Source organism: Lepisma saccharinum, chromosome 1 (genome assembly GCF_977018435.1).
Source record: "Lepisma saccharinum chromosome 1, izLepSacc3.1, whole genome shotgun sequence".
Classification (NCBI taxonomy): Eukaryota; Metazoa; Arthropoda; class Insecta; order Zygentoma; family Lepismatidae; genus Lepisma; species Lepisma saccharinum.
The window spans coordinates 10,951,483-10,973,869 of record NC_139229.1 but is presented as its reverse complement, the minus strand read 5'-3'; the positions used below and the strand labels follow the sequence as shown (position 1 = coordinate 10,973,869).

Genomic DNA, 22,387 nt, shown 5'->3' with positions numbered 1-22,387 from the left:
TAGGGGGTGGGGGGAAGTCCAAATGCGAATGTAAAAAGTGAATTTTCAAGGACATATTGCACCCCATGCGCTGATAACAAGTTCTTAACAAGTTCCTTGTAGTTGTCAGCTTTCACATTTCCAAGAAAATTACAGCATACTTGTCTGAAAGCTAACCATGCGCATTTCTCTTTTTCTGTTAGCAATTCCACAAAGTTATCATCATGAATGATCTCACGGATTTGCGGCCCAATAAATATGCCTTCTTTTAACTTACTATCACTGAGTTTAGGAAATGTTTTTCTCAAGTACCCAAAACCCTCACCGTGTTTATCCAAAGCCTTAACACAATTTTTCATCAGCCCTAACTTTATATGCAACGGTGGTAACAAAATCTTGTCTTTCTCAAGTAGAGGGTGATTCCTAACACCCTTCTCTCCAGGAATTAAGATTTTTTCGTATGGGTCAATCCACAATGTTTTAAGGTTTATCCTTTGCCCGGCAGTCCCATTCGCAAAGAAATCAACAAAATTTTGTAGATCCAGACTACATGTCTAACAGTATACCAATCATTTTGAGGTCTCTGCATATCTGCTAACCATATTTTTCATAATTTATCACTTTTAATATTGTATCCATATTTTCATATGTTTCCTTCATGGTGGAAGAATAGGCAAGGGGTACTGATGGGTATATATTCCCATTATGCAACAATACTACTTTTAAACTATTCTTAGATGAATCTAAAAATAGTCTCCACTCGTTTGGGTTGTGATTCCAAGTTCTTGCAGAAGGCCTTCTACATCATTGCAGTAAGTTAACTCATTACTAACAGAAAAAAATGTGTCAGTGATTGTTGGCATTTTCGATATGACACCCTAACACCATCTTGTAATAAATTCCACCCTCGGAGACGATTGGGAAATAAAGTGAGGTATATTTGGATCAGGAAAATTTGGATCGGTGTTTGAATATGAGGGTCCAGGTTCGTCATCCAGAGAAGCACTGGTTGTTTCTGTTTCATCCACTGTCCATTCTTTAGAAGGCTTAGGAATTGGTATAAAATCATAACTCATAGGTTTCTTTGCTGAAGGAACATCAGGATAAAATATAGAATGTTTTGATTTAGAACTATATCCCACTATGTTGTTAAACAGAAGTAACAATCCGTAGTATGATCTTTCTGTTCTGTCCACATTACAGGATTTCCGAAGGGCATTGATTTGTAAGTGCCATTAAGCCAACCACGTAAAGTTCGCGAACAATTACAACAAATTTTATCTCATGCCCAGCTTTTTCCCTCGTCTACTTTACTTCCAAAATACAACTCATATGCTTTTTTCACTATAGGAGTGATAGTATTTCTCTGTGACTTCGGAGTAAATTCCCCGCAAACATAACAAAACAAGTTCGGGTTATTCACACATTTGCGTGACATGGCGAACTCATTAATTGAGTTATAATATATTTCTTTAAAAAAACAATTATGAATGCTCTTATCGTTTTGTTAAAATACAACTTACACTTCACTTCAGTATATACAAGATTACATTCACAATTTCACGAACATAGTCAAACATAAAATACAGTTACTCACGAAGGCTACTCGCGAAGTTATCGGAAAGGAAGTTAAGACTCGACTAACCCACAAAAGAACAAATTTTAACAGAGAAACAGGAAATTACTCTACTGCCAGATGTTTCCTCCACGAAATATTAAGTGCCAGTCATGAACACACAAGGTCGCTAAAAGGTTCTTATCCATTTGCTAGGAATCAAACATTAAGCCAGATGCGGAGTTGGAGACCTGAAATCATAAAACTATAAAATGTGGGTGTTCTGCAAAAAAATTAGGTGATACAGGAAAACGGATGCGATATTCTTTATCAGCACATCTGAATACATAAAGATCACTTAGTTTTATTTAAAGGAGTATTTCATTGTTTATCAGTGTAATATAAAAACTTGTTGAAGTATATGCAAAGTAAATACGTATGTATGCTCAGCTGGAAACTTATCATACATTGGTTCCAGTATGAGTGAATGAATTGAGTGCTGGATCACAACATCATCTCTGGCGATTGCAGGTTCAAGCCTTGGGAGTGTCCCTTCACCAATTTAATCTAATCATGATTCATTCTCATTGCTGCGATTAACATTAGCCTAAGGAGGCAGAAGAGAGACGTAACCAGTGGCGGCTGGCCAAGTGCAACAAGTGCAGATGTTTTCACCTAATTTTCAAATTAATATTGACATTTTTCATTTGCTTGTTAAATTAAACTATTTCCCAGCAGAACGCACACGATAATACTCAAATAACACGCCGCTCGGCGCTACGCACGTATTGAGTTCGTCCCAACCCAAGAGCAAACACCGCTAGGTTGCGGAAAACTTAGCTGGTTGTCATGGCAACGGTGACGTCACCTAGCGTTGGCCTTGAACGGGTGTCGCCTTCTAGATGAAGCAGTTCTCTCGTCGGAGAAAACATCGCATCCAGTGCTTGTGGCAAAATCTTCGCGTTCTCGCGAGATCTTGTTCCGCGTGTGTGTTTCGCGTTTCCTATCGTGTGTTGTGTTCATGTGTTGAGCTGTGGTTTCTACAATGAACCCAGTAAATGACTTAGTGTGTAATTTGTTGCAGACACCATTTTCCAGATGGACGGATGAAGACAAAAAAGACGTTTTAAATTGGGGGCACTGGCACTTACTATTTGTTTTCATTGCCTATAAATATACTTCTTCACCTGTTATTTTAGGCACGAGCCGCTACTGGTCACGTAACATGAGAAAAATACAAAGAAAAATATAAATTATACTCAACACGTGAACTGAGATGTACTGAATCCAATTTCAACCCACTGCTAAACTGAAATGAAATGGAGTGAAAAGTAACCAACTGAAATGAATCAGTATTATTCTTATCATGTAAATGAATTAGAATCACTATACATATTGAACATGATGATAATAATAATTCATGAACAGAGAAAATACTTGAATATTTCAACATGCTTAAGTGCAATGAAATTATGCATAGCTGATGTGCACTGCAAAATCAAACATGCAATAGGAATATTGGCAGTGTGGCATAATTTCCAGTGGGGGGGATGGGGGATGAGGAGTCCCACTAACTTATATTGAAGGGTCATATATACATAATGTATGTATTTGTTGAGAATAATGTTAAACCAATTAACCGTATGATGTATGTATTTCATTCAAAAAATGCTCTTTCTTGTCCTGCAAAAACTGAAGAGACTAGTTAAACTAGCTTCAGTATTGATCAGTGTTCCATGTATATAGAGTCCAGTGTGTATAAGGAACTGATAATTACAGGTAAGACTGGCACAGGTACTTGTAAGAATGTGATTTCAAATTGAAGTAGTGTTTTTGAGGTGGCAGCATTGTTTTATGTGAAAACTGCTTTGCTTCTCATTCAATTCTAATTATATTTCATTCTTGACCCTCATCTGAACATTTAAACACCAGTTTCACTATCATATCAAATATAAAAATATACAATACAAGTGGCACTGTATCACCACACACATTCTCACGGTCAATGACAGACACTCAATATACCCAGGGCAGCATGCACTACCCACTGTCTAGGGGGTGACTGGTCAGCTGGTATTGAATATTTTATTTCAACATGTTGTGAAAAGAAAGATGAAGTGTTAAACTTACTGGTGAAATAATGAAAATACATATATACTTGACACATGAAGGAGTGGGTGAGTGTTTTGTAGTTTCTGCCCATTTTCGAAGGAAGCGTTTGCCACTGCTCCCAGTGTATCAAAGTCTTGAACTTTTCTTAACATCTCAACATTCTTCTATTTGTTTTGATGCTACAATCTCTTGAAAAATTATTTTCAATGCAAAAGTGTGCAGTTACTGTAAACAAAATATGTGTGACATATCTAATAGGTAATAAATAGGTATATCCATTTGGTATGGCTGTTTTCAAGTATCACACATGATCACTTATCAAAGACTCAGATGAAAAGGAGAGGCTCCCCTTTAAATAATCTAGACTAATTTCGATTTTACAGAAGTCTATCTTGTTCTTGTTATTTCCTAGACAAGTTTTGAAGGGAATGATATCATTTGAATTTTTAAATTTTAAATTTAGAGACAAGATTTGTCTCGATGCTGTGCCTAAGCTAAATAAATATTTCATTTATAACTTGTTAATACAAGACGAGGAAACATCTCATTATCACAATGCAGTTCTGAGTTTTCTTAATTATTTGCCATACTACCATCAATGACATTGATTTTGCTAGTGGCCACCCAGGTCACATCATGACCCTATTCCTTGATTTTTATACTAATTGCTACTGCCATTGAAACAATAGACCGTGTTGCCCTGTAAACTGCAAGAACTGGACATATAACGTGTGACATGTGGTGTAGATATTGAATCTTTGTGAAACCTTGATGTTCATGCCATTATCTGAAGGCAGGAGTAAAACCCTCACTCCCCCCCCCCCATAAATTTGAAAAATTTGAATTTATATGTAATTAAAATAGATCATGATATATTGTGCTTCACTGAGATATTACAAATAAAATTGGATTATGAATATAAAAATATGAACTTATTTTTCTTTGCTCTTCAACATTTCTTCTTATACTCTTTGATATGCTAATTAATTTGACATTGTTTATTCCTTTCCCCAAAGCTAAAATTGTCACGAAAAACTTTTTACACTTGTGACAACATAACTGCAACATTTTAAACTACGCAACCTCACACAAAAAACAACATACTCATTTAACCAGAACCATATGATTTGACATTGTAAAATTATGAAATGACTAAATTTGTAGAAATTTAAAAATCAAGTAAAAATTGGTATTGTTTATTGAAATTAAAAGTGCACAGTGAACACTGAAAATGAAAAAAGAAAATAAATTCATTGAATACAATTAGCAATGAAATAATACTTTTTATACCAGTAGTGTGTGAAAGATTATGAAGTCATGAGCATTATGACTATTCCATTCTATTCCATACATTGAAAAAATATTTATTTTATTACAGATGCACTAGAGCAAGGAGCATCACAGTTTGAAAAACAAGCTGGAAAATTAAAAAGCAAATTTTGGTTGCAAAATTTAAAGGTAAGACTGCAAGCTGTTACAGATTCTTGTTTGTTAAAAATCATGTAGAGAGAGTTTCTGTTGCCAAGTCTTGTTTATGCATTTACTTTGTCCCTATTTTAAATTAAATACTCCCTCTATCCCATAATTATTGCCCGGTACACGTTTGTTTGTTGTCTCATAATAATTGCCCAATATTCAAACTGTGATATTGGTGTATACAGAAGAAGAACATGAAACAAGGAAATGGTCATACAACTTTACTACTCAAGGATCAGTACAAATTGTGCTTTCCATCTGCCTCTTTGTCTGTCATTCCTGTACTACCATTTTGGCATACTGGACTATAATTATGGGACAGAGGGAGTACTAGGTAATTTCTAAGTTTGCAACCTTGATGAATGAACTTATTGGGATATCCAACTTATGGTTGGAAGTTCTGCAGTTGTGTCCTTGGCCATGACAGTGTCATTGTGATTATCCTTTCAACAATTTCATCTGATCACTATTCATCATCATCATCATCATCATCACAACCTAATGAGAGGTGAAAGTGGTTTCCTTTCAGTGTATGTGTGTGTGTTTTTGATTGTCTGTATAAGTTTCTATACTATGTAAGCAACAAATAAATTAAAATACATAATGAGTAGTAGCCACTGGATGCAATGCATGCTATGGAACTTTTGTAGTATGATTATCATTGCTGAAGAAATGAAGACTAAAATTGGTAAACGCTGTAAGTGCCACAATAATTCAAACACCGTTTTCTACGTTAAACTGTGAAATGTGCCATGCTTGATAATGTGGTAAATGTGAAATGTGGCTGGTAGCCCTCTAAGTAGTTGAAAAGGCATGTTAAGAGGTCACTAGTATGCACGTTCTTATGGGCTGATATGCATAACGATGCAATTTCCCAACACTTTCACTTTTGGCACTTACAGCGTTTACCACTTTTATTCCTCAAATAATGAAGTATATGTGTCAGCTTTGGGGTAGCAAAGCACACTCTGCCCCCCACCCCCCACCTCAAATTCACGTAGAAGGACACATTTTATATATATTTGCATATATAAAGTATTATTTATACTAATCTTGTCCCCCCCCAAAGTTTACCTTGCCCCCCAAAATTTATCATAAGTTGGCACCTTTGTGATGAAATATGAGTTAATGTTTACAGAGCCTTGGATCATCCATTTTCTCTTATTTAACCAATTTTAATATGCGTAACATATTATTTTATAGAGGAACAGGAAGAAATTTTAAAATTTACGTGCCCTAAAATACAATGATGTAAAAATTAGGAATGTGTCAGATTAATTGGTGCAGTATAGGTATAATATAGGCATGCCACTTCATCCATTTATTTGTAAAATTGCTGATAATTTTATTGAATCAATATTTCAGTAAATAACCTGTAATTTAGTGCAACATTTTGCTCTTTTAAATAACATTCTTAAAATAACATTCGTACTTTTATATTATGTGAAATATTAGTTACTGGCATCAATAAATTTTATATCAGAACTTTATCAGTATCGACCAAAATTTCATGTATGACCCTCCCTGGTTAAAATAAATGTTATGCTATTATTGCATGCATATCTTTTTTCTTCTTCGCCACAACTTATAATTATTAATTTGTCTTTCTAGTTCTTGGACACATATAGTTTATACCCTGTCCCAGCTAACTGTAGAGCAGGGCCATGCATATCGGCAGAGGAGGAGGAGGAAATCGAGTGGTGAAAGCGCAGCATTGCCAACCGTATGGTCCAGACCGTACATGTACGAACATACGGTCCAGACCTTAGTCCATACGCTAAATGCATGGTTTGTCAAAATTTGCTCTTGCAGTTTTATCCCTAATATTTCCCTAAGAAATTCTTAAACCAATCGTACGGACCTGGAGACAAAAATATGTTTCATTTGCCATGTGCGTTTGGTATTATCATTTTCAAAAGTTTGCAACGCTGCATAGCAAAGGAGCAAATCGGGAAAACTCCCATTGCCCATTACACAATCCCATTTCTCTCAATGTTCATTGGTGGATCCATCTCACATCACTACTTGTTCAGAGACTTGTTTTCGTTCGCCTGGTCTACAGTTAGCTGATATGGAGTTTAGACTAGCAATTCTTTCCTCATATAGCAATATTTATAAGTTCTTTTTAGGCCTGAATTTAGGGGATGTAGACTATAGCCTTGGGCCTCTACCTAGAAAGGGATCTCAACTTGGGAAAATCTGTTTTAAGGATACTTTATGCTCAGAGAAGCTAATCAGGACTGAATGTACAGTTTAAGGTAGGATCGGAATCACTGTGTCTAGTGCCTCCAGCGGGAATTAAACCTGGGAACCATTTATTACAAGATAACAGCAATACTTCTATGGCATGGGAGGGCCCAGAATTGATTTGGAAAGGGTCAGAAAATGAAATAATTATGATATTTTGAATGTGGTGAAAATATAAAAAATATATAACTGTCGAACTATCATGCCTAAAAGTTATAACTGAAATTGTATATGGGGGGGGGGGGGATTCCACGATGATGCTAGCTCCAGATCCAAACATGTATAAATCCAGGCATGTTCTTGTCAATTGCAGAATATGATAAAGTTTTCTTATTGAGGCCATGTTTATCCTGTAATAAGAGCTACAAGTTGTTGCACTGACATCATCCTAAGTTTCAGCTTGTTATTATTATTCCTGCAAATGCTCTTTACATTTACAAATCTGTTAGACATTAGATGGTGAAATAGCAAAACCAGAACATCAGTACAACATAGGTTTGCAAAATTGAATGTTTGGTACATCACTCCTGCAGCTGGCAACCATCATCATCATTCATCACCGTTTCCTGCCTTTGGCTGGGTCGGCATAGAAGTCAAGCCTCTCCATTTTTTTGCTGATCTTCCACCACTCCACACTTTCCACAGTGTTCCAATCTTGTCCTCTTCTCCTAACATTCTGCACTATCTCCTCTTTCCACCAACATCTTGGTCTTTCCTTTGGCCTTACTTCCACTCCTTGTGCATTGTAAGTTCTTACTGGTAGTCTTTCTGCATCCATCCTCTTCAACCGAACCATCTCATCTGTGCCTGATCTATTCTGTCCTGAAGCTTCACCACACCCACTGTCTGTCCGATCTCCTGATTCCTTATTCCATCCCTTCTAGCCTTCCCCAATATATTCCTTAAAAAATTCATCTACACTGCCTGCATCTTTCTTTTGTCTCTCTCTGTCATTTTCCAAGTCTCGGCTTCATATGTAATTATTGTTACATAGTTTGTCTTATATAAACACAGTCAAAAAAGTTTTGCATCAGGATGGAAAATGAAAAAATATATATGAAGTACAAAGTTTATTGGCAATGACAGTGGGAATACAAAAGAAAAGATGAAGAACAAGACATGTTGAATGAAAAGGGAAAAAAAAACGTACAATTTTCTCAGAAATGTTTTTTAAAACTAAAATGGCACAATTCATGATGGAGGCGAAAAACAAAGAACTGTCACAAGAAGACTGTTCATCATATAGGATCCACTAAAAACATTGCCTACCAAATGGTGTGTCCTCCCCTGACTGCAAGAAGGTCTTGAACATGCTGTGGAATACTGAGGATGAGACGATCAAGGTGATCTTGCGGTAAGCAATCCCATTCGTCCTGTGCTGCTAGAATAACTTCACGAAGATTGGTGGGAGCCACAGGACGGTTTGCAATGACATTTTTTAGCATTGCCCATGCATGTTCGATGCAATTCATGTCGGGACTTTGCGCTGGTCAGAGCATGCGACGAATATTCGCCGCCTGCAGATAATCGTGAACCATATGTGTGCGGTGTAGACGGGCATTGTCATCCACCAAGACAAATTCGTCACCAATTTCCTGATGAAATGGTTCCACAGTCTTCTGGAGAATGTCCCTGACATAACGAACAGCTGTTTGTGTCCCTCTAATTGGAATTAGGGGCGTTCGACGTCCGAGCATGATCCCTGCCCACACCATGATTCCTCCTCCTTGGTATGGATGGACCTCCTGGACACCACGAAGACCCACTTGCAGTTCAGGGCCTCGCCACACAAGTCCTCTTCGTGAATCTGGCCTTAGACAGAGCCTACATTCATCGGTGAAGAGCACATGAGCCCAATGATCGGGTCCCCAATTTCGATGTGCACGGGCCCAATGCACACGCTCGTGCCGTGTCGTGGCAATAGGTACTGGCGCCGGAGAGGTCTTCTGGAACGTAAACCACTTCCTCGGAGTGTGTTTCAGACAGTTTGGTTTGACACACGCACAGCAGAGGCTGACCGGAGGGCATGAGTGATGTTCCTTGCCGTCATGGTATTCTGTCGCCGAGCTGAGAGTCGTACATAGCGGTCTTGTGCTGGTGGAGTGACCCATGGACAACCTGTCCGTTGACGATCTGCTACTGTTCCTGTGTCTGCATACCGCCTCCAGGTCCTACAGACATCACCTTGCGCCACTCCAACAGCCCTAGCTACAGTCCATTGTGACATGCCAGTCTGCAGTAATGTGATGATCCTGGCCGGATCAAACTGCACTATTGTATGCCTAGGCATGCCTTGAACACAGCTGCACTCGCTCACCTTCGCTAACTGGACACAAGGAACACCTAACTAACCTTCGCCGACTACCGTGGTGCTATGCTCGGAACACACGCATGCACTTGCCAACTCCGGTAGTCGTCTGTGGTGATCGGTATTGCACGTCGACCACGTTACTTCGCACAATGAGCTCTGCTTCATCGGTTCCTGTCCGCTTTGGCATGTTGCGGATGCTATTTTCATAACTTCTCGGGTGATGCAAAACATTTTTGACTGTGTTTATTAACTTCTTGCATTTCATAGGTACATATCTGTTTCATATCAATCTTCGAATGCTGTGATGGAGTCCACCACCCATTTGTCCTCTTCTGTTTACCTCCTCATCTATTCTTCCACTTCTCTCAATTATGCTTCCTAGATATTTGAAATTCTCCACTACCCTCAACTCTTCCATGTCCACCTTTATTTTTGGAACATTTCTGGCTCTGTTTCTTGTTGTTATTAGCACCTTAATCTTTTCTGCACTAAATTTAATTCCTGCTCTATTAATTTCCTCATTCCAACTATCAAGCTGTCTCTGCACTTCTTCTTCCCTGTTTCCCCATATTATTTCATCATTAGCAAACAACAAGGTCTTCATCTCTTCCTGTCTTATCTTCTTCCCCAATTGCATTGCAGCTGACAATCCAAGTGTGTAAATTAAGAATATAATAATTTCAGCATAACATTTGTATTCAATGTACTTATGTTTTCTTGAAGCTGGACAACAAGGGAGTTAATTTGATTTTTTCCCCTCTTTTTAGATGATGATCATTATGGGATTGATTGGACTCATTATAATAGGAATAATGATATGTAAGTATGTGGGTAAGATACATATTTTTATTTGTTGAAAATTTTTCAACAAACTTAGTTTTCATTGACAACATACAGTTGAAAAGTTCTTCACAGAGCAAGCTGACCTTAGGGCAAGGAAATTATATTTCCTTGGGCCCCACCACCTACCGAGTTTTTGAGCTTCATCAAATTGTTTAACAATTAAAAGAAAAATCAACTACCTTGTCACGGTACAGCTAATACATAACAGGTGTGGACAATGTGGGAAATTTATCTCAGCTCTTATTTGAATATGAAAAGACTTGGGGCCCCTTTTAAAATATTTGGTGGCAAGTTACAGTTTAAACAACACACATAAAACTAATATTAGTGGTAAAAGTTCATGAAATACCAAGTTTGATTGTTTATTTTGTAACAATAAGAGATCGACTAGCTGTACAACAGAATTTTCCTACTGGATTCATAACCGTAGGCAATTTACACTCTATAAGTTTACCTCAAATGGTGTAAATATAAATTAAAGTATGAGATAAGGGATTTTTTTTCCCTTCTGGGAGCAAGTAAGCTAATTTGGCATTTTGGAGGGGAGCTCACATGTCAAGTTTCCCGAACCCCTCTGGCTGACTCGGTATACCCCTGCTAATTATTGCAGACATGGTATTATGATATGTTACTGGGAACTCACTCGACCAACCTCCACATATTAAAAAAATATAATAAAACACTGAGTTGTGAAGTTATTTGTGGTGTCCGTTGACAAGTAAAATGCAGATAACTCTGCTGATACATATTCACAGACAAGAAAACAAAGGGGGTGTAAGGGGTGACCTTCCACGTAGTACACCCAAATGTCAACCTCACTTCCACGTCAGTACACCCTGGACTGAAGACTAACGAGGCTCTGGCGACTGGGCCAATGGCCAGTATAATTTTGTTTGTATTGTCCTGTTGTTTTGTCCTTATGTGTGCTGAGTGACCTTTTACAGCCTCAGCTTTTAACGAAAGTCAGAACATTTTAAGATTTTTAATTACGCAACGTTCGAGTTGTTATTTGTAATGATAAGGGGCTGGCCCCCGTATAATGTGACGGGAGCAAAATAGCCTAAGTGCTGACGCTCCCAAAATTTTAAATTCAAATTCAAAAACAAGAAAACAAAGATCGCATCTCTGTATTCAGTACTCATCTCAAAGAATTCCGAGTTAGAATTGTGCCATTGCTGACCCACGTAAATCGGGTTACTTATACATATATATTCTTTTTAATTTTATTTTTAAAAGCGACACTCTCTGTTGAATTCGGATTTCATAAAAATTTCATGAGCACAGAGACAACATTGTGGGGCCCCTACACCTCTCGCCCTTCTGCTCTGCAGGGGTTGCAGGGGTGGCCGCTTTGCCACTGACTGGGAGTCAATATGAAGTAAATATGACTGTATCATAGATATTTTCTGTTTTATGTGTTTTGATTTTACTAAGTTTATTCAAATGGAATAATTACTATATCTATTTTTCTTAAAACCAGAAGTAGAAAGCAGATATATTCTGTTTATGCATAGGATTACCAGATCGCTGTAAGGAAAATGTAGGACATGCTGTCCCAAAATGTAGGACACGAAAGATTTTCAATAAATAATGCATATTTCTATAGAACACGTTAGAAAGTAGTTGTAAAATTACACTTTTCAGTTTAAAAAAAAAAATGAATTCTTAACGAATGTTTAAATGCAAAATTTCAAAACTTGCAATCATACTAATCAATACATGATTTAAGTGATACTTCTGAGAGAAGACATTTTTTTATCAAAATTTCATGTTTAGTCAAACTATATTTATATTAGAGTGGACAGTCAAACTCTTTGAAATTATAGCAGTAGCGTGTGGTGACAATTTAGATAGCCGAAGCACTGAATATATAATTTTTAAATAAACAATAGTAAATGAAGGGCCAGGCTTGCCTTGATAAAAACATCACATGCCACTGCTTTGCGGCATTTTAGTATTTCACGGGCTCTGCAAAAATGCCTCTCGACACTTTCAGGGAGTCCAAGTATCCTGGGAATTATGCAAAATTCGAATTGCATTCCGAAGCAGTGCTTTGGTAGCTTACCTTGTATGCATGCCACTGAATTTAGGGACCAGTACCAAACATTTTGCATACTTTATGCAAAAAATAATTTCTCTCATGAGTTTGTTGTGTTGATTGTAATGAAAGAACTCTCTCAACATTTGAATTATGACCTGTAATGGCAAACAAATATTCAGCAATTACCGTAATTTAAAATGGTTCCAGAAGTTTCATCTTGGGTAGTTTTTAGATCAATAACAGGGTGTCTACCAAAATAACACATCCAGAATTCTTGACTTTTCTGGACTTTTCTAGACGTTTTTTTCAGTTTTTCTTAACTTTTATTTATTCGACCCTTACTTAGGTAAAGTAATTAGTAATTAAGAAAATAAATATTTATTTAATGAAAACCCCTACCAAAGGGCCAGTTAAGATAAAAACTGAAGCTGAATTTAAGAAGAGAATTAGATCTGCTTTCTCGTATTAATGTATCCTGATCTGTGTTTGGCAGCAAGCGAGGCTTTGGCATCTCGACTCACAGCCAGTATAATCTTATGTGGTGCTTGTATCGGTTGTCCCTGTATGTTTGTGATTATCCCTTTATCCATGTCGTAAAACCATTCATCCTCATCTTCACGATTAGCCAAAGAGACAGAAAAAGTGAAGTAAAATAAAGTAAATCAACCAATCAGTCATTATGATAGCAAGAATTCTTGACCACAAGAATAATTTGTTGCCTTTTTATTGACTTTCTTGACCTACTTGTTGATTTCTTTACTTTTTCTTGACTTCCATGACTTTCTTGACTGGCAGACAGCCTTTGTTCTCTATACCGCTGCTTTACAATCAAATTATATTGAATAAGAATGGGCAACACCTTGTTCCATCAGTATAAACCCTAAGGCAAGAAATTCTGCTCAGGCATTGAACAGTGACGTTATCAGAAATTGGTCCCAAAACTTTGTTCATTAATTGCTCCCGTTTTCCCGTTTGTTTAATAGCAGGACAAACTTTTTCTTTCTTTTTGGGCAAGGACTGAATCAAAATAAATTTCACTATTAAGTTTGGAAGTGCAGTCCATAGACTTGTAACTTGCATGATTTTTTTTTTCTGTTACGTATTTTCCTAATTAATATTATGTGACGCTCAAAATGTAGGACATTTATGATATCTTTCAAATTCCTCCCGGATGCCAGACATAAGGCTAAAATGTAGGACATGTCCGGAAAAAACTGGACGTCTGGTAACCCTATTTATGTAGTCACTATTTACACTGTATGTGCTACAGCATGACTGAAGTGGGTTCTGATTGGCTGTTGCGAGTATCTAGTCATGAAGCTAGTACTGAAATACAGAGAACATGTTCAGCTTCTCAGTGAGTCAAAAGGCAAGAATTTCTAGCTCTGTACTTTATCCTGCAGTCAGAGATGATCTACTTGGGAATCTAGCTCTATGGGACAGGGCTTTACTGTGTTTCAGTCTGAAGTTGTATGTGCACACACTGTTTGTCTCTTTGCAGATAAATTCATGCCTGAGGATACGCCATCAAACGCACCACCACCTGCAGCGGCCATTCCTCCCAATGGTGAAACTAGTGTCGGCAATGTTCAAGTTAATCCAGAGTAGAGATCACAGATATCCTTCATTCTCAGTCAAATTTCTGTAGTTCAGTGTTAAAACATTGTGTTCTGTTTATTGCTATGTTAAAGTAGAAAATATTTCCCTTTCCATATACTGATTTACAAAGCTGAACAATACCCCTCCGTCCATCTGTCCGTCCAGTTACCCCTCTATGTTCATAACTCCAAAATCATTGGAAGTATAGTGGGTTGATAACTTCTACCAGTCAAATTGTCTATCATTATTTTCATTCGTTTTCTCGAATATCCTGTGTGTATTTTAAGAAATGTTATTGTGCACGGTCTCGGTATCCTTCCAGAAACATGCATTCAGTGCTTTTTTTATTCCTACTGCTCACAATCAGTCACTACATAACCAATAACCTGAACTCTATCCCAGGAAGCTGTGCATATCGGTAGAGAAGGGAAAATTACAAGTTGGTGGAGCAAAGCAGTTCATTCAACCCTCCTAGGTTACTACTTGCAGAGAGACTTGTTTTTGTTCACTAGCTCCAGGGATACCCAGGACAGAGTGTATAACTCTTTCTTTTCTGCCCCCCCCCTACCCCCATGCCCCATAGTGGTTTCCCGATGACATAGTGGTAATGCCATCACCTTGTAATCAAAGGGTCCGTGGTTTGATACCCAGTGGAGGCACATATTGGTTTGGATCCCACTTTAAACTGTAGGTCCAGTCCCACTTAGCCTCTGGTGCCTAAAGTGAACAAAACTGAAACCCCTCTGTCCCATGCAGATTCATAGCTAGAGGGGCATCACCCTGGATGCTAAAAATTTTGATTTATTTTACATCGCCTTTCTGAATCAAAAATGGCCACCAAACAAGAAAAATAAAAAGTGGGAAAAGAGTAAATGTCAAGTAGCCCAGTGAAAATATTGGTGCCCTATTAAATTAATATGGTTATCGACTTGAAAAGAAATATATTTAGTAAAACATTTTTTGCTTGCTTCACTGTTCTTGTAAGGCACATCAAGTTTACAAGTACTTATTACTTGCATATGTATGATTTGCTAATGCTGATGCCCCATACAATTTACAAAGTAATTATCTGACAGTACATATTTGCATATCCATTCTGGAAATTTGAAATGGTCAAGATCGAAAATGCATGTTTTGAAGGAGTGATTAGTATTAATTACTAGTCTCAATTATAATTTCTTCATTGTGGCATTTTATTATACCTAATGCACATGGATCATAATTACTGTGTTCTACAAATTATAATTAACTTATGTACTGTACTAAATATACTAAAAAGTAATCCATTGTAAGGTACCCAAGTAAATAATACCAAAGGTGTGAGTAATCATTTTGCTACAAATTTCTGTTCCAAAAAACAATATTTTCCTTGCTGTGATGGGGAAGGGGGGGGGGGGCCTCTTGGATGAAAATTGACACCATTTTCTTAGCAATCCTAGTCTGACCCTAATACTGATAACAGTACAGAGGTTGTCTATAGCTTTGTTGGTGAATCTGATATTGCATAAAAAGCATTGAATGAACATGATAATAAACAATTTGCCTGGTAATATTTATCCATTCACTTGCAACAAAATAGGGTGTGTCAAAATGTTTACCAAGCTTCATTTGATAAAAGTCCCCTTGAGTTAAAAAATAAAAATATAATTAAAAAAGAATAATTTCTATTATATTTTCAACATTATGAGGAATCAAACATAAATATGAGATAAATTAGTAGTAGTGTGTGTCTAAAGCTGTAGAGATATAATAAGGCAAACCACAAACTTACTGTAAACCTACAGAATTCTAGTAAATTCTAGATAATATGCCATAAATTACCATATTTTGTTCACTTCTTATGGGCAACAACAAATAACAACAGCCAGTGTTCAAATTAGAGAAAAATGTGTGTGTGTGTGTGTGTGCTTGTGTGTGTGTGTGAGTGTGTGTGTGTGAAATTATGAGCTAAACAAAAACTCAAGAACCAAGATTAAAATAAGTGATATTTCTGTCATTGTTTCCACTTAAGTATCATGTATGATAAAGTGACTATTTAATTGATTATACTATTTAGTATACTTGATTAAAAAATATTTTATTGTTTACACCTTAAAAAAGTTACCAATATATCTAGTTGATGGTGAACATAATTAGCTTTTAGTCAGTTTAAAAGAAGAATAAATTATATTTGTAAAACACTGTGTCAGGAATGTAAATTGTATCTATGAAAATGTATAGCCTGTCTGTATATTTGTAGTTTCATTTTAACACATGGCTGTGAAACGTGGTCCAATAAATAATCATAGAAATAATGTTTCCTTTTTTCACACGATACATTTTTTCACAGATGTCTAGTTACGAGGTATACTACATCATGAAGAATTGTTTATCTGAAAAGTTACAGACACAAACATTGCTTATGCATCATAGTTGATGGGTTATGATAGATTTGTGTTTGAAGCTACATTTTTTTCTTTCCTCTTAAGAAGGAGTGACAATTTGGGGATAATGTAAAAAAAAAAATGCAACACCTCAAAAATATTGATAAATATGATGACATGCCAATTTTAACCGTTACTTTCTTACCACTATGTAGGTTTTTAAAAACTTTAATTGACAACAATGTATACAAAGACAATTTAGTAGCAGAATAAGCTCAACAATGGCCAAGAATGGTAACAAAGTGTATACACAACCACAATGACATACATTAAGCTGCATTATTGTGCAATAAAATTTGTTTGTTTCAACAACAAAAGCAAATAAGCCATTATTGCCACTCACTGATTGTGTCTTCTTTCTTTGCAAGTGAAATCCATCACTTGAAGGAGGTAAGATGTCATTAAGTACGGAGGACGCTGTCAAAGCAGTTGCATTGGTAGAGGATGGGCGCAGTTTGCGTTATGTTGCTCAAGTGTTACGTACCACACCGTCCACAATTTTGCGTACCATCCAGAGATACAGATAGCTTGGTACATATTCTAGACGGCCGGGTTCTGGACGGCGGCCGTCAACATCTGCAAGAGATGACCAGTTTTTGCGCCTTTAGGTTTTCCTTAATCGCCACATGATTGCAGTTGAAGTCAGAAATCAGCTTGAACAAGTGAGAGGTGTGAATGTCATCAAGTGGACTGTGAGAAGAAGGTTGCATGATGCGAAACTCTTATCCAGGAGACCTGCTACTGGCCCAGAACTGACAAGAAAACATCGAAAGAATCGCTTGCGTTTTGCAAGACACCATAGTGACTGGAATGACGAGCAGTGAGGAGCAGTTCTCTTCTCTGATGAGTCTCGATTTAGCCTTAGATCTCCAGATGGAAGAGAAAAGGTTTGGAGAAGGACAGGAGAAAGGTATTTACCGTGCACATTTTCGTCAAGGACAGCATTAAACGGTAGCTCTGTGATGGTTTGGGCAGGGATATGCTTGACTGCACGAACAGACCTGGTTCTTGTGGATGGCGGATCACTCACGGCACGCCGCTACATTGAAGAAATCCTTGGAGATCATGTTATTCCCATTGCTCACTACATTGGTAAGAATTTCATGCTCATGCATGACAATGCACGTCCTCATGTAGCACAATGTGTCAATTGTTACCTGAATGGTGTTGGAAGTGAAGTTATGCAGTGGCCAGCACATAGACCAGATCTCAACCCTATCGAGCACGTTTGGGATATTTTAGGGAGAAATGTTCGCCATCGTGACCCAGAGACCCTGCAAGAGCTGCGAGAAGTCCATATACAGGAATGGGAGCGAATCAACCAGCAGGACATCACTACCATCATAAGGAGCATGCCTCACAGGATGCATGCTGTAATTGATGCCAGAGGGAACAACACACGTTATTGAATATGATCGGAATAGTACAAAAAAATCTCGTGAAGTGCTACAGGGAGTCAGAAGAATATGCCTGACATCAAAGTGGAAGAAAAATTTCACAAAATCATGGGAAATGTTCAGTGTGCACAATGACTGTACAGTTTACTTTACGTTACATTACGTTATTCATGGCGATTTGGTTAAAGAAATTGCTCTTTCTGTGTTAGAAATATTGTAGCATGAAGAAAATACACAATTTTCTGCAAAACTTATAATTACAAGCATGTCATAAAGAGTTTGGATTAAATATATCACCTTGCCTGTAAAATTTTCAAGTATTGCGTTTTTTTTGCACCTCAGTATATATTCAAATAAAAGAAAGATTTGGCGGAATCCAAACTGTTAGAAGCAAATTAGGTAAATTTAGTGCCTCAGACTTTGCAGCACCAACCTAAGTGGGGGAACTTCCCAGATCAATCAAGAAAGGTCAAAATGTCAAAAACAGCCAACTTACATGAGCCTGTGGAGCCCAAGCCAACCCAAAAATTTGATATTCTCTTCTTCTATTACTTTTTTTAATTTATTATTGTGATTTCTGGTGGAGTGCTTGTTGAAATCAGTAAATAGCAGATTTAAAGAAGAATAAGTATGGATGCATTATTGGTATGCGTTAATATCATGATACTTGAAAGGGAGGATTTATGAAATTGTAAATGTGTAATTCAAGTGTTTTGAGGTTCTTCCAAAGTTGGTGCCGATGGTCAAATATGTCTAATTTTGTTTTATGTTCATGTTATGCTCAGATAGACTGATTGGGAGTACACCTACAGTTTAAATCAGAACCGAACCACTGTGCAATGTACCTCCACCAGCAATGAAAGTTAGAACATTTCGAGAAGTAACAACAATAACAACACACTAGTTGAACCTGAGTTTTGTTTCCTAAACTCCAAAAATGTAGTCTGAAAATATAAAATGTGGAAGGATAGTACAGTCTGAGGCATTATCTCCCCTCTCCCTTCCAATGACAATTAAAATTAAGTGATCAACTGTCTTCTGTTGTCAGTTAACATATGAGGAAAAGGAGACACTTCCACATTTTGTATCAAGAAAACATCATCTGATTACCTAACCTTGGATATATAGTTAAGTGATCATCTCTGAGAGAAAACACTGCAACTAATAATAAATCAGTCCAGTCGAATGTTTCTTTAATGAAGGCCTACCAACATACCCATCACAAATTCCCTAACGGCATTGGGATCATTACAAGCCATAAGTGGCCATGAGCAATGCTTACAATATAGAAAATAATATTTATTTATTTATTGAAATTTCCAGTACAGCAGAAGCCATTTTAAACCGGAAAGAAACAACAGTAAAACAGTACACTAGTGTTAAAATGAACACACGAAACAAAATAAACAAACATAAATATAAACATAAACAAGTCGAGACAGTTCCAAGGTAAACAGATGTGTTTCACAAAAGCATTACTTATATACAGTTTTTTCTATGTTGGTGATAAAAGATGAATATGAACTGAATATATCGGTTTGGTTTGAGATGACATTGAACTGATTTGGTAGCCTATGAAATAGTGAACGTTGAATGAGTGAGAGTCTTGGAGTTGCAGTGTGGAAAGTTTCCTTGCTCCGTGTTTTGTGTCTGGGCACTCTGAGGGAGAGTTTGTGGAGTGGGATGCTGCATCTTAGATTTCCATTAATGATCTTATGTAGTAATTTCATATCTGCAACGTATCTACCTGATTCTGGAGTATTTATGTTTAAGTTTACAAGCAGATCTCTCTTAGGTAGGTGTCTCAGGGCCGGCACTCTGTATCGAAGGATGGAGAGGAAAAAGCTGAGAACGTTGTCGATCTTGGAGGTATGAGAAGGGGCAGCCATGTTCCAGATGGGTGAACAGTATTCTAGAATGGGGGACACAAAAGTTTTGAAGTAAATGGAAAGTGCTTTCGGGTTATGGATTTCGGTGAATCTGTAAAGTAAGCCTAGCATACGTATTGCCTTTTTGTGATGGTTGATATGTGATTATCGAAAGTTAGTTTAGAATCTATGAGGATACCTAGATCTCGGTGTTGTGCTTCTTTTTCTAGAGTGATGTTGGTGAGTGTATAATTACCTTCAAGAATGTTTTGCTTCAATGAAATTGTTATGTAAGAGCATTTTGAAGGGTTTGTGGACAATTTTCATCGCTTACACCATTCGGAGAATCTATTTATGTTATTTTGGGGAAGTTGCATGTCTGATGGCTGTTTTATTTCTCTCATAATCTTGCAATCATCAGTGAACATTAGAATTGTGCATTAGAATTGGTTTTATTGCATCAACTTAGGTACGTATCTCTATGTCACTACACTGTTTCAGTCTTTAGGTAAAGTAACAGACCTTTGTAATGTACTGACTTCACACCACACCTTAGTGGCTTCCCACGCATTTCCCAAGAAATTTGACCCTAATCTGTTGATTTGGTGGACAATTGATGACCAGAGTTAGGATTTTTAGGGGAAAAATTCATTGGGAAAAAGGAAGAGGAAAAGTGCTTAAAATAAGACCCAAAAGGGGCAAAAAAAGGTGCTGATTGGGGCAAAAAAAAGGTGCTGATAATTATACTACTTATTAAAACTTTCCCTCCTATTTTATTAGTGTAAGCTATTCACTCGAAGCTGTGTACACATTACACACACAGGTTGTGTTACAGTTATTCACCAGAGTGTGGGAAAAACACAAAGTTGTTGTACCTTACAACATTAAGCATTTCTAAATTTTTAAAAGTGAGTTTGTTTCTTTTCGGAGATAAAATATCTTTATATAAACTGAAGCTTCACTCTAGATCCACAGAAACAAGTGGGGCAAACTTAGTATTCACTTGGAATGGCAACTCTGTGGAAGTGGCAAATTCCACAACATCCGGATTCTTGTCAAGACTAGCCTCAAGTTTGTCTCTGGCAAAACCATCTAACTGCCCCCTCACAGTAGTACAGATATCCCATTGTTTATCCTTTTCGACGCCTTGTTCTTCTAAGCTTTTGATGGCTGTCGACAGATACTTGTAGGAATGTACACAAAATAGTTCTTTTTGCAAATCATCTATCTTGTCTGGGAGGAGAAGTTGCTGTGCCTGGGAAATTGCACCTGCATCGGTTGAATCCAGGGAAAGCACAAACTTCTTAATTTTTTCAAAATTTTCACACAGAAATGCAGCACACTCAATCCATGATCCCCAGCGAGTAATGATGGGGAAATGTGGCAGGGGCAGGCAGGTAGTTTCTCTGTAGGCAAGAATGCGACTCGGGGCCTTTAGGAGTATTTTCTTCAGATCAGATGTGAACTCATTGTATTCGTTCCTAATAGATTCAGAAACCCTGTGAAGGGCATGAGCCAAACAGGTTACATGCTTTAACTTAGGGAACAACGGCTTCAAATGGTTAACTGCCGAAAGCATGTAGGTAGCCTGGTCAGTAACTACAACAACTTTTTCGAACTGAATTCCACCGGGCTACAGTTTTTGACAGAAACCCATAAATGACTGCATCACTGTACTGGCATTGGTTTTCTGCAACTCATACTGTTTAGTAACATGAGCTTAACTTCCTCACCTGTCAGAGGAAAAACCAAAATGTTCAAAACATATCGTTGCATTGAGTCTGTCGTCTCATCCAGAATGACACCTATATCGCAATCAGACCTTTCACCTTAATTTTACAAACAGTTTCTTCATACACAGGTTCAATATAGTTTTTCCTTAACGTACTCTAAGCGGGCACTGACAACCATGTGTACTTTTCAAGGAACCCTTTCAAGGCCAGATGGTTGACCTTGTTGAGTGGAATCCCCGCCTGTGTAAAAGATGCACACAAGTCAACATTAAATTCCTTTAAATTTTGGTTCTTGGAAGAACACTGCTCAAATGCATTGCGTAAGAGAGGCTGCCGAGATTTACTTCCTTGCAGATTCTTGTTCTTTTGATGCTTAGAGCTGGAAATATGTTGCTGGATGCGATATCTCTGGTGTTTTTCATCTAATGTGATTCCCGTATCACAAACCGTGCATCGAATAACAGTTCCATCACTTTCTATGAACTCGTGCTTAAATTCTTGAGCCAGACTGAGAAATCGGGATCTGGGCACTTTCAGCATGGTAACAGGATATAACAGAATGAAAAAGCAGGTAAGGAACTTACATCCACAAACAATATCTGTCCACTGCCCACACATGAAATGTGAAACCCACCACTTCAGAAACACATTGTTGCTTCACTGCTTCCACGACCAAACTGCGTTTCCTTCTTCCTTCTATCTTAAAAAAAATAACGGCAATCTGGTGCATATCAGTAGCTGCCTTTCCATTGTTGATTTCAAATAGGCAACAATCAAGCATAGTTTAAATACATTCAATTTCA

General features: G+C 37.4%; 1 protein-coding gene across 1 annotated transcript in view; it reads left to right on the top strand.

The window, feature by feature from the left end:
• Positions 1-16,427, top strand: part of LOC145984102 (vesicle-associated membrane protein 3-like) — a 41,887-nt gene extending 25,460 nt beyond the window's left edge. The window contains exons 4-6 of the mRNA XM_083117561.1: positions 5,025-5,104; positions 10,448-10,499; positions 14,066-16,427. Coding sequence (XP_082973687.1) covers positions 5,025-5,104; positions 10,448-10,499; positions 14,066-14,172 — 239 coding nt within the window. The 3' untranslated portion in view covers positions 14,173-16,427. The remainder of the gene's footprint in view (positions 1-5,024; positions 5,105-10,447; positions 10,500-14,065) is intronic.
• Positions 16,428-22,387: the final 5,960 nt, after the last annotated feature.